Genomic DNA, 13,911 nt, shown 5'->3' on the forward strand with positions numbered 1-13,911 from the left:
CAAAACAAGAGGAGCTCCCGCATCCGGCGGCGGGTCACTCACCAGTCAGGGCAGTCCACGTATGTTGTGTGTCGTGTTTCTCGTGGGTATAAAGCCTGACTGGTCAGTATGGACTAGGTCTTGCATATGGGTTAACAGTCAGGTGGCCAGCACCGTGCTCAAGATTTTGTAGTCAGTCGTCAACATGGATAACGGCCTATAGGATGCAGGGTCTGTACCTTCCCTGCGTGGCTTTAATAAAGGGATCATTATGGCTTCTCGCATTGAACGGGGGAGGCTGCCTACTTCCCTGGCTTCATTGTAGATCACTTGGAGTCACGGGCCAGGTGATCTAGATATCTCCCGTAGAATTCAATGGGCAAACCATCCATCCCAGGTGTTTTGTTGCGTGCCATACGCTTTACTGCTCCTCTTATTTCTGCTAAAGCTATTGGGCCTCCCAGGGTGTTAGCCTGTTCTCGCTCTAGTTGTGGGAGCTGTAAATCGCTCAGGAAAGCGTCTATCGCCTCAGTCTGGTTTCCCAGCTTAGTGCTATATAACCTCTCGTAATAGGACCTAAAACAGTTCAATATGTCCGATTGTGAGGTATGAGTTTGGCCACCATTCCCCCGCAGGGTAAGTATTGGTTGGCTACCCCTATGCGGGTTTGCTAGCCAGGCCAATAGTGTACTCGTTTTGTCCCCTTCAGCAAGAGTCTTTGTCAAGTAAGTCTTGTAATCAAAGCTACGAAGGCGCTCCATTTCGACTGCTACTGCCTCCCGCGCCTTACTTACTTTCTCCTGTAATTCAGGGTGGTTAGGGCGTTCTAGTTCAGCTTCCCTCAATTTTCGCTCAGCCGTGTCTAGGTCGTCTACTAATGACTTGCGGGCTCCCGCAAACTTCCCTATGCAGTGTCCCCTTACTACTATCTTGAATGCGTCCCATTCTATGGCTTTGGAGGAGGCGGTACCCTCGTTCTCCTCAAAATATTGGGTGATCCGGTCCTCCAGCTCTACGCGGAAGGGCGGGTCATCCAGCGTGTCCGGCCGCAGCTGCCATGTTCGGATTTTCGAGGGCTCAGTCATCCAGTCTAGCGCCAGGAGCAGTGGATTATGGTCCGATATCGTGCGTGCTAAATATTCAGTCCGGGCCACTGCTGCTAGTATTGTTGGAGAACAAAGGAAGGGGTCAAGGCGAACATGTAGGTCATGCAGGCTAGAGTAGAATGAGTAATCCCGTGCCGTTGGGTGTTGTGCGCGCCAACTGTCTGCCAGATCCCATTTTCCCTGCCAATCAGTCCTGCATTTCGCTAACCTGTGTACCGGGGAAGAGTGCAGTGGTGCATGTGACCTATCTAACGTAGTGTCTACTATAGAGTTGAAGTCCCCTCCCATCAGTATAGGACCTGTAAGGTAGCTGGCTAGTACCCTCGAAAGCCTTGCGAAATATGTTGCTTGATCCACGTTTGGCGCATAGATACTGCTAAGCACGATGCGTCGGCCTCTAAGTAGTCCCTCGAACGCTACATACCTCCCATCCGGGTCTTCTATGTGCCTTATCACTTGGAGAGGGACACCCGCCCTCACCCAAATTAATACTCCTCTGGCAAAAGCAGAGTACGTGGTATAGAACAGGTGGCCCCTCCATCTGCGTTGGAGCGCTATTCCTTCTTTCCTGGTTAAATGGGTTTCTTGCAGGAATGCAATGTGTACACCTCTACGGACTAGGTAAGAGTGGATTTTGTGTCTCCTCGCCATCGTATTCAAGCCCCGCACATTCCAAGACACACATTTTATTGATCCAGTATTAGCCATTGTCCCATTGTTTTTGACGTAGATCTCCAGAAATTTGCAACCGGACCACAGACCTGAACCCAGCCCCTCCCATCCCCAACAGCGTCCCTTCCCTCCCTCCCCGAACTACGCTTAGTCTCCCCAACCACTCCAGGCCCACCCTCCCCCAGAACAGGACCTAACTGCAAAAGAGTCGCTCCCATCCAAACTATCGAGCAAACGTGCTCTCAAACCTACTAATTCGTAGTTGGTACTACGAGGGCCTTATGGTCCTTGGGGTGTGTGCGCTAACCTCTGGAAACTTCAAATGCTGTCCCCGTACCCCCACCCCGCAATAGGCATTATGACTCACAGCTTGTCAGTCTCACAGCGGCCTGCTCCAAAGTAATCAGTAGTCACTCTAGCCGCGGTCGCCTCTGTCCGGTATCATGGCGGTGACTCAACTCCCGATGATCTCCCCCGACGTCTGTGGTGTGACCCTCGGGCCCCTGGCCCCGCCCAGTTCCGACAATTCAGTGTCCGAGCCCGTTCCCTGGCCCTCCGAGCCCGATTCCCTCTCCAGCTGGGTCAGCTCAGACCCCGAGACATCTTTTACTGCCTGCAGCGCTGCTCTGCGTTCGTCTGCTGTTTGAAAGTCCGTTGGCTTTCTGGTTCCCTGTCCGCGCCCTCGGTGTCTTCTCGATCGCCGGACTGTGTACTCCTGGCGTGTCTCTTCCGCCCTGAACCGAGCCCCGTCTGTGCCCGCCTTGTAAGTATCCCACCAGGTCCAAGCCTCCGCCGCCGTCGGGAAGAACAGGGTATTCTCGTCCACCACTACACGGAGACGAGCCGGGAACAGTAGCGAGTATTGGATGCCTCCCGTGCGCAGTTCTTTTTTGATAGAGAGGAAGGAGGCGCGTTGCTTTTGGGTCTCAAACGTGTAGTCCGGGAACAGCGTGACTTTGTTATTGTCCACTTGAAATGGGCCAGCTTCCCTGGCCCGCTGCAATAGCCAGTCCCTGTCCTTGTAGTGAAGTAGTTTGATGACCACTGGGGGAGGTGGTAGGCCCGGTTTCAGGGGTCTTGACGGCACTCGGTGCGCTCGCTCCAGGGTGAAGAAGGGAGAAAGGCCCTCAGGGGCCACCACCGATTTCAGCCAGTCGTGCAAGTCTGAGCGTTTGCTCTCCTCATCCCTTCCCATTTGTCAAAGGGCAAACATTTTTAGATGTCAGACTATCAATTAACAGTTCAGTTTGAGAGATTACCTCATTAAGTTTGATGCATAAAATGTTATTAGTCATTAACTCTTTTAGAAATCTAAATCTTTCTGTGATTAATTGTTTTAATGTAAGGGACTCAGGAGATGACATTTAAAGGAGAGAATAAGTCATCTGGCAATTTGAATTATTGAAAGTGTACTACATTTTTTTAATTCTTTGATTTTTCTTACCTCATGTATCAATTTGGTATTTTTTGCATGTTTGGCCCCTTCTTTCTGGACACTATTTTCACTAGTTTTAGGGCTATGTGACACTGCCGTTGATTGCCACAATGTGTGGGCTTTAGCCCTGAAATAGTACTAGTAGCATTTCTTTCACACAATTAGCCTGTTTAACTTTCCTATAAGGGCATCGTAGATAGTGCAGAAAATGTACTACTGGCAGGGGAATTCAAAATCATATGTGAGCTAAAGTGGGTATTTACACCACATGTGCCTATGACAAAAATATTTGGCTATCAGGAGCACCACTGTGCTCTGGCTGGGTTGTAGTTTAAAGGCACAAAGGCACGGATGGCAATGGAAAATGTCTTTGCCGTGAAAGAAACCTATTTTACATATTAATAATTCACATTAAAGTGTCTTGTATGCTCACATGGCAGGGTACCTACTTCATAAAACAACATGGCACACTATGGGCCTCATTACGATTTCAAGCAGACTCTGATCCGCCCTACACCGTTGAGGTCTCGGGTCTGACCGACCGCCAGCCAGCGCTTCCGACACAAGTATTATAATGCAACCGCACATGGGTGGTGGCATACTCTCATTTCCCTATGGGAGTTTGTGCTGCAGCCATAAACCAGCCGCAGCACAAGCTCCCATAGAGAAATGGGAGTTTGTTATTACCTGCACTACATGGCAAGCACCACATGGTGCAGGGGTTAAGTGAGGGGCCCCTTGGCCCCCAACCGTAGGTCGCAGGGAGAAGGTGGCCCTGCTAGGGGCACCCAAAGTCACATTCCAGAAAGGCTTTCCATGTCAGAAAGCCCAACATGGAAAGCCTTTTGGAAACTGACTTTGAAATCCCAATGGTGGAGACTCCATTCTCCGGGATTACTTTGGGGCCTCCAACTGGATGACAGGCTCCTTGAGCCTGTCGGAATCCAGCCAGAATGACCCGCTGGTTTCACCTGCGTCCACCGACATTGTAATGTGGTGGTTGAAAGTGAAACCGAAGATGTCGGTCAGAAGGCCAAAGCATAGACCACAGGTCGGACTTTCCGACCAACATCAAAATAGGGACATAATTATTCAAATGTGTGACAAAACGACTAAAATATATTTCACTATGTAGGGCCAACTAGTTTTTCCATCCATAGGGCAGGCTTACATGCCATTAACAGATTTAATTCTACATCATTGCTTGGTAAATGTTAGAAACATAGTTCAAAATTATTTCCTTATCATTTTCAAAATCTGTTTTTTTGATAACTTAAGTGAAAAAGTAACTTTAGAAAAAGTTGTGTTAGGTTGCCTCTGCCAGGACTAACTTAAAAAGAGTTCTGCCATTAATCACATCTGCAGAGCTGGAACATACACCATTGGCTGGAAGACGTAATGACCGGCCTCTTTGCCCAGGAAGTAGGGATCAGCTATCTGGCAGTGGGCAAGAAAAGTTACTTACAAGGCAGCCGGGCTCCCGCCACAGTGGGAGAGAGAATGGACCCTCTTAAGTAGGAGAGCTCACCTAAGCAAGAGCGGGCCTGAGGAGCTGAAGACAAGTCTACCTGGTGGCAAGAGTTCTACAATGTTGAAGCAGTGGCTCCTGGATCTTCTCGAGAACAGTGCCAGAGATTATAATCCAGCGTTTTCATCCGTGCAAAGAATGTCATGATTTACCGTATCATAAATTTGTGTACGTTTTAAGAGAACCTAGGGTTTCTTAATGGTCCTCGAGTAGAGATAAGCCATTCCGACACTGTCCATGTGTGCAGTTTTTCCTTGGTTACCATGACTGGTGTAAATCCTGAACGGCAATCGTATCGTAGGCTGTGCTCATCCACACATTAACATTAGTTTTTTTGTGTGCTTGAAACAGGGCAGTAAGAATTGCTTAGAGCGTTCTTCACAATTTTCCTTATGATATTCCTCTTAGAGTCCACACACAATATGATGGCAGCAACAGACCATCTCTGAGTGCCAGCACTTTCATCAGGACCATATATCTGATATCTAGGGGGTTTCCTCCAGGATCCTAAGGTGATACCAGCCTTTGAAGGTGCACCCTACGGAAGGGAGGTATTCACAAGCTCTGTGATGTTCCCTGAGCCCGGCTTCTGGACCGGGTTCTGCAGGCAGTTGTCGGCCATGAGCTTATGTTCATTGATGTGATAGCAGTTGCAGAGCACTATAAGGGGGAAGGAGGTGAAACTTCATTTGTGGAGGTCTACAGATTGGCCGACATGCATTCAGTTGCTTCATTAATGAATGTACATTTACATGCATACTTTTGTTAGTCCCTTTTCTTTGCTTTCGCTCTGCACCATGATCTATACCTCCAGGTCTTGTCAGGATTAAACAAACATCATTTGCAGGAAAATGCTTTAAAATCATGCAGTTTGCTACACCAGTATTGCAAAACATTCAGTTAAATGCTGTGAGAAATGAAGGTCCAAATGTGTGTGTTTTCCCTGCGAGTCAAGCTAGAGAGATAATTGGTCTGCTAAATGTCCGTCTCGCTGTTATGCTATTCTAAATATTCTGTGTTCCTTTTTTAGTCATCGTGTTCCTCCCAAGAGAAGTTACACCAGTTGCCATACCAACCAACACCTGATGAACTCCATTTTCTGTCCAAGCACTTCTACACCGAGGGCATTGCCAGCGATGACAGATGCAGGGCCTCTCAGATGCGCCCTCGATCCAGGAGTCTCAGGTGTGTGGGAGCTCGTGCTGTTTGGAAACAGTAATTAAGTCTGAATAACATTTACCCTCATGTTGCGTCTCTAATGTATCTCTCTGTATGCAGTGGTAACCATTCAAGGCCATTTTTTTTGTCCCGGAAAGTCTCTAGTCTGTCAAAACAATGCCCACATAATGAATTGCTGTGTGCGACACCATTTTTTAAGTCATCATCATTAACTAATGCTTTAATTAGCAGTGCAGTTTGGGAATTGGGGGAGCCGGATCAGAACATTTGCTGGCTGCTCCTCTCTGGAAACCAAAGTAATTATGGATGCAGATGCTAATTGTTCAACGCCACTGTAGTTAGAACATATTATGGCTAACCTCGGGTAAATAAATGTATAATACATAATTAAAGTCACACACGGCTCCTTAGATTCTGTAGACAAAGCACGCTTTTGTTACAAACGCAGCACTATGTCATCTGATTTAGCAATGTTCCATACCCCAAAAAGACATATTCTTGGCCAAGGTAGTGTCCAAAAACTGAAATATACCAGAAGTCCCATATTTGATCTGTTGTCAAGTAAAACCAGCGGTGGTAGGGTGACCAACTGGCATTGGTGCAAATTCAGGACGGTGAGTGTAAAAATTCAGGACAAAGGGTCAAAATTCAGGACACAAATTCAGGACAGGAGGTCAAAATTCAGGACAAAACTTCAGGACAATAGGTACGTTTTACAGACACATCAGAGGTCGCGCAATAGTATATAAGTAAGCCCAGCCATTTCCAAACATATTCAACCATTTGCAAACCTATCCATCATGTATCCTTCCATCTATCATTTCACTCATCCATCCCTTCATCCATCCCCTCATCCATCCTTTCACTCATCCTCCATTATCCATCCATCCACCCTTTCACCCTATCCATCTGTACACTTATCCATCCACTCTTCATCCCATCCATCCATTCACTCATCCATTCAGCCATTTACCCTTTCACCAATCCAGCCATCCTTTCACTTACTAATCCTTCCACCCATCCACTCTTTTAGTCATCCATCCATCCTCCCTTTCTCTCTCCATCGACCCTTTCACTTAGCCATCCTTCCTTCCTTCCATCCATGCATCCACCCACCCATCCATCCATCCATCTACTCATCCACTCATGAATCCATCCATTGACCCTATCACTCATCCATCTATCATTTCACTCCTTCACACATCTATTCATCCTTTTGCCCATCTACCCTCCCTTTCACTCACTGATCCATCCTTGCATCCACCCTTTCACTCATACGTCCATTCATTCACCCTTGCACTTATCAATCCATCAATCCATCCATCATTTCACTGATCCACCTACCCACCCATCATCCACCCAACCATCCACCCACCCACTATCCACCCACCCACTCATCCTTTCACCCACCCACCATCCAATCCACTGATCCATCCTTTCACCCACCCACTATCCACCCACCCACTCATCCATCCACCCACCCCCTCATCCATCCTTCTACCCACCCCCTCATCATCCATCCGTCCATCCTTTCACCCACCCCCTCATCATCCATCCATTCCCTCATCAGCCATCCATCCATCCTTTCACCCACCCCCTCATCATCCATCCATCCATCCACCCTTCCCCTCATCATCCATCCATCCACCCTTCCCCTCATCATCCATCCTTTCACCCACCCCCTCATCATCCATCCATCCTTCCCCTCATCATCCATCCATCCTTCCCCTCATCATCCATCCATCCTTCCCCTCATCATCCATTCATCCATCCTTCCCCTCATCATCCATTCATCCATCCTTCCCCTCATCATCCATCCTTCCCCTCATCCTTTCACCCACCCACCCATCCATCCATCCTTCCCCTCATCCATCCATCCTTTCATCCACCCACCCATCCATCCATCCTTCCCCTCTATCCATCCCCTCATCCATCCATCCCCTCATCCATCCATCCTTCCCCTCATCCATCCATCCTTCCCCTCATCCATCCATCCTTCCCCTCATCCATCCATCCTTCCCCTCATCCATCCTTCCCCTCATCCATCCTTCCTTTCATCCATCATCCATCTTCCCCTCACCCATCCATCCATCCCATCCATTTATCCTTCCCCTCATCCATCCATCCATCCATCCTTCTCCTCATCCATCCATCCTTCCCCTCCATCCATCCATCCTTCCCCTCATCCATCCATCCTTCCCCTCCATCCATCCATCCATCCTTCTCCTCATCCATCATCCTTCCCCTCATCCATCTTTCCCCTCATCCATCATCCAGCTACCCATACATCCAGCTATTTACATTTTCTCACCATCCTTCCCCTCATTCATCAACTCTCTCTCATTATCCATTTATTCAATCTTTCATTCATCCATTCACCCTTTCACTAATTCATCCAGCCATTCACCCATCCCTTCACTTACTTACTCACCCACCTTTCCATATTCATTTTGAGCTGAGCCCTTTTGAGAAGAGGCCAATCAAGAACTTCACCCTCGCTGCAGGGGCCATTCCAGGACTGGGACAGAAGCCACCCAGGGCGGAGATAGGATCCACCACAGGGGGGGACAAGAGCCATCACAGGCGGGGGTGGACTGGAGCCATCACTGGAGAGGGAACAGGATCCACCAGGGTGGGCATGCAGTATTCTAGTATCATCTTGGGCTCCTCGCCCCCTCCTGCACAAGACAACGAGAAGGCAGGCTCTCTGTCCAAAATGCCATCCCCCACTGCGATGTACAGTACTTACAGGAGATACTCTAAGAGAACTGATTGAACTGATTGTCCTCCATACTTTGTTAATCAGTGTGGGTGCGATTGTGCCATTTCTTTATTTTATTACATTATAGACTGCATGTTTGAAGAACCGAGGTTTGCTTACAATTTAGTGACAGTAATTAAGCTCGGTGAAGAGAACCACGTGCTGCCTCGGTGTAGTCAGGGGTGTAATCTGGCCGAGTCTAGGTTGTCTGGGGCCCTGGGTAGAAATGGAATGTGTGAGCCCCCCTCTAAATAGCAGAGACATGATGCATTCAGGGCTGTTTGCATGTGAATAGATGTCGCTGCTCCTGAACCTGCAGCCCCTCGCTCTCAGTCACCTTCGAAGCACCTCTTAACAGGTCATCAAGGGCTGGAGGTGTGAGGGTTGCCATCCCGCTGTGCCTTTCCAATGCTGCTGAGTATCTGAGGAGCTTTGGTGCAGCATCGGAGTGAAGAAGGGAGGTGGGTGCAAGCTGTGCTGGCTTTAGGGTGGGGCAACCGGTGCCCTGTTAAAATGACAGGCAAATGGCGTCCGTTAAAGAATCCTTCACGGGCAACGGACAGACGGCCGAAATTACGGACTGTCCGTGAAATTTACGGACGGTTGGTCACCCTAACTGCGGTGGCTGCCAGCTATAGGGAGTGGTGGTGAGGCGGGCAAACTACTGCTGGGAACACAAAACATACACTACACACAAAATATACATAACAAAAAAAGAAAAAACAAGCCACTTACCTGACCGTGCTCCTTACTCCGGAATCAATCTTCCTCTTTCCTGCAGCATGGGACCACCCGATTTGCTTAACCAAGCACGGTGCTGCTCTGCAGCCCCAGGATTGAATGGAGCGTCCTGTCTGGACGTTCCTTCAGGCCCTTTAGGCCTGTGCTAGGTCTCGACCCAGCTGTCTTAGACAGCTAAGTGGGGAGCTTCATAGTGCGCATGCCACTTGGATGGCGCAAGGCAGCTGTCCAATGTGATATGCAAACTTTGGAGCATTCAGCCTGCCACTTCTCCTGTCTTATGCTGCCAATAGGCAGTAGAGGACACGCCCCGCCTGTCTCTGGGCAGGCTGGCTGCTACAGTGCGCACCACAGTAAAAAATCTGTCTACTCCTAGGAAATTGTTGAGGCCCAAACGTAGCTTTTAAAACATCAGATCATGCATAATAGCGGTGCTCTTTTTACTAGGCAGACAGGCTCTGAAATGCAATGGTGTGAAGTTTGTTGATACTTAAGAATGCTACCACAGAAGCAATAGATAATCACGCAAGAAATCAGTATCATTCTTCCATCCCATATTTATGTTACACCTTCTAATGCTTTTGGCTCCTAAGACCAGTGCTTTAAGAGCTTATGAGCGGGCCGAAGGTGGAGTTATGTTTTCACGGTGCTTTAACTAAGTAATGACCGGAATGTATTGAATTCGGAAAGTTAAGAAATTATACCCGTTGAGAAACTTTAGAATTTTAGCACCTGATCAAATGGCACTAATGTTTTATATTCTGTTTGTGTGTAATCTTTACAGGCGGTTGGTCAAATTTCGTGATTTACATATCTTGAGCTTCTGAACAATTGGCCAATGTGGGACCTTCTTCTTTGATGCGTTTATAAGAATACGAAACCTTATTTTAGTCATTTTTTATACTTTCTTTGCTCAAGTTTTAATGATTTTAGGGTCAAACGGTGAACATAAAATAATGGCGCGGGGCAGCCTTTATTTGATATCATTTTTATTGTGATCATTAAACTAGGTTGAACTAAATTGCATTTAGCACAATCGAACATCAGGAACTCATATCCTACTTGCTCACATCACCCTACATATAAGTATAGAATACAGAAATAAATACAAGACATGAAAGAATTGCTTGGAGCGTTCTTCACAATATTCCATATGATATTCCTCTTAGAGTCCACACATAATATGGTGGCGGCAACAGACCATCTCTGACTGCTGGGACTTTCATCAGGACCATATAATCATACTGCACAACAAGCTTGGGTGCCGGTTCATCAAAATCCCAGGGGAAGACAAAGTGACTGCATGATTCTTTGCCCCACCCGCCTGGTGACGTCATCAGTTTGATCACTTATCTCAATCTTAGCCTTTCAACAAGCTCTTCTTTGTGTTAAAGACGTAGTAAGGAAAGGTGTGTAAACCACAGAAGGTAAATGTGGTCTACAAAGCCCTGTTTACTTTATGTTCCTGTTGCTGCTTTCAGGACTCTCGCGGTTCAGGTGTAGTAAGGGCAGTAGCAGGGTTACCAAAGGTCTATTCATGAGTAGCAGGTGCAATGCCTGGCCATGCCTGATTGCTCTGAAACAGTTGGCACAAATGTATGAATTAATACAATATTTATTAAGCACTAACATACACCATGGAGGCATCTTGGCGTTAGGATTATGAGAGAAGAAAAGGAGCAAAATAATAGCAATGTCCTACAGACTGTTTCGAACTGATCTTAACAGGTAGGTCACAAATGTCTTTACAATTAGACAAAAAGATGGATTTTGATCTTTTTTAGAAAGATGCAGTAACCAACAGTTGCTTGACACTTAGCAGTTGACTCCACACCTATGAGGCCAGAACTAAAAATAACTTTACTCCTTGTCAGGCTTTTATGACATTGGGATCAATTGCCCTGGCCTCCATGGTTGAGGGCAAAACACTCCTATGTGTGTATTTGTTAAGGTATTCCATGAGAGCAGTTGCTGTGTGACCATGTGTCGCTTTATGGGCTAGGCATTACTTGCTTAACTAGAATTCATGCTTGGCTTCCATTATGTCTTCATATTTGCTCATTCCAAGACCTAGCCTTACAACTGTATTCTGGATCAGTTGAAGTTTGAACCACATTTTTTTCAGGAAGGCCCAGTAGCAGGCACTGACATCCCTGAATCTGGAAAGGAAGGATAATGTGACTACCAGAGCCAGTAACTCAGACAAGATGACTCCTGGGGAGTTACTTTTGTAGGAGCATGAAGACACAGCGTTCATTTTTTGTATCTAGGGACAAGTCTTTGTCATGTTTAAGGCATACGTTTTTACCACATTGACTGGATTAGGTGGAGACCCCACATTTACATGCCAGAAACTGTTGTTCCATAAAGAGTCAGGACCACGTATTGGAATTTCTATTTTTTCTGCTTTCAATTTTTAAAAGTTTTTTCCTCATCCAGGTTTGGAGAGCAGCAAGGCAGAGCTAAAGAAAAGACTGATTTCATTCATTAGGATGGTTGAAGCAAAATGGTAGCTGAGTGTTGTCAGCATATGCCCTGCAGTGCAACTCAAAGAAACAAATAAAGAGATTCAAAAGTCGATCATAAATGATAAATGAAACCAGGGACAATGAGCAACTCAGGGGTACTCCTCATTTCACTTGAGCTACTTTGGAGCTGAAATGTGTCATTACCAACAACTAACTTCAACTTGTCAAAAATAAAGAGACCCAGGCAAGGGTGCACAATGAAAGGCCTATCAATGCCAAACGGTCGATCGTGATAGCATGATCAACCCGGTCAAACGTTGCAAAGTGGTCTAAGAGGATGAGACCTCTTGAATGTCCACTTTTATGATGGAAACCAGGGCAGTTCTGGTCACCATTTGTGTTCGAAATCCAGTTTGAGCCACATCCATTAGATTATTCTGTTCTAAGTGGTTTGAAAGCCCCTTCATTAGATACTCCTCCCCTAATTTAGAGATCAAAGGGAGAAGAGATTGTATTTTTTCAGCAGTAGTAGTCCATTACACAACAATGGACTGTACCTGTGTGCTTTGGTGTGGTACTTCTATCTGAAATGACTAAAAGCGACAAATCAAGCTCCCCCAAGTTTACTTGCTGCTTTCTGGCGAAGACTCTCCAGCACTTGTCCAGTTATGCAAGCACTGGCTGCACCAACACTATCTGCCAGCACTTCTTTACCTAAGAGCAGCTATTCACAATATGAGCTGCAAATACCGAAATGTACTGGGAAAGGTGGTGTTGATAAGCCGGTGGTGCACGTCCTTCCTCCTAGATCTACACAGTCATATTTATTATTCTCAACAGATCTCAATCTTCTTGAGAGTGTAATAACAGCCTAGCAACTTACAGCCAATCGCATGCAATTCCAGACAAAGAATTTGCATGTATTTCATCTTTCATGCCAACTGTATGCCAAAACAAGTATTGGAAGTATGGAAATATTAGACCTTTTTTTGGGGGGGGGGGGGGGGAATTTATCAGCCACATTTGGCTGAACTTTCAAAGACTGTGCAGTGAAGCTGTGCCACTCCATGGCACTCCTATCAGTTCCATAGGTATTCATTGGTGGGCAGGTGGGCAACTCTAAATTTGAAGGGCGGGTTGGTACTGCGAGGTGTAAATTAGGCCCATAGTCTTGTAGATACAAGTTTGGCGCTCCATCACGTTTGTCTGTGAAGTTGAATCAGTCAGGATTGAAGGCTGAGCGTTAGTCATCAGAAGTGAGTCAGTTCTTGAGGGTTATAAAGAAACTACTTTTTCTTGGGCACTTAGCACTAAATGTGCTCCCGGACCATGAATGTTTGTCTACTTCTGTTGCTGAGAACAAGAAGTACCGTGAAGACGAATTACGAGACAAGTATGTGGTCATTCGTACCTTTCAGCAAGTAGTTTAACGAGGTCTTCCTTCAGATTTAGGGAAAACATTTCCCTCTCACTGGCCACGCAAGTACTGAAAAATACATTGACTTCCTTGGCCATCGTAATATTTTATCTTAATACCGGGCGAATCCTCTGTTGGTCTCAAAGTGTATGTGCAATACTTTATATGCATCGTCGAGTAAAGTCAGAAAGCGAAAAAACAGTGAACAGATGAAATGCATCAGTGAGTTTTCGAATGCAGTTCTGCGCATAAAAGAAGCAACTATTCTGAAACTAGTAACTTGAGTAGCAGCACAACTACAGTTGCAGGGCCCCATCTTTTTGCTCGAATACTAGCCTTTGACCCAGACCAAGTCCCGAATGTAATCCTTTTCAGCGACATTGAACTCCAAAATGTAAAACTTGTGATGTTTACCTTGGCCCTCTCAGAGGAGTAGTAGTCAAGTTCATAAACATAATCTATATTGTGCAAGCACTCTTGAACTATTTCTGCTGTGCAGTGGCCAGCACAGATGAATTCAGTTCAAGGTTTTCCTATTTGACCCCACAAAGGCCATTTTTGGTGGTTCTCAGAGAGGAGTTCATGACTGCTCCTGCTTGGATGACTACGAACCGTGACTTGGAAG

General features: G+C 46.5%; 1 protein-coding gene across 6 annotated transcripts in view; it reads left to right on the forward strand.

Annotated features, from left to right (window-relative positions):
• The window catches only part of MAST4 (microtubule associated serine/threonine kinase family member 4), a 1,958,993-nt gene that overhangs the window by 1,617,110 nt on the left and 327,972 nt on the right, over nucleotides 1-13,911 (forward strand). For all 6 annotated transcript variants that reach the window (XM_078675181.1, XM_078675182.1, XM_078675184.1 and 3 more), the window contains one exon: nucleotides 5,751-5,905. In XM_078675181.1, the coding sequence (XP_078531307.1) occupies nucleotides 5,751-5,905 (155 nt within the window). The remainder of the gene's footprint in view (nucleotides 1-5,750; nucleotides 5,906-13,911) is intronic.

Source organism: Lissotriton helveticus, chromosome 2_1, assembly GCF_964261635.1.
Source record: "Lissotriton helveticus chromosome 2_1, aLisHel1.1, whole genome shotgun sequence".
Classification (NCBI taxonomy): Eukaryota; Metazoa; Chordata; class Amphibia; order Caudata; family Salamandridae; genus Lissotriton; species Lissotriton helveticus.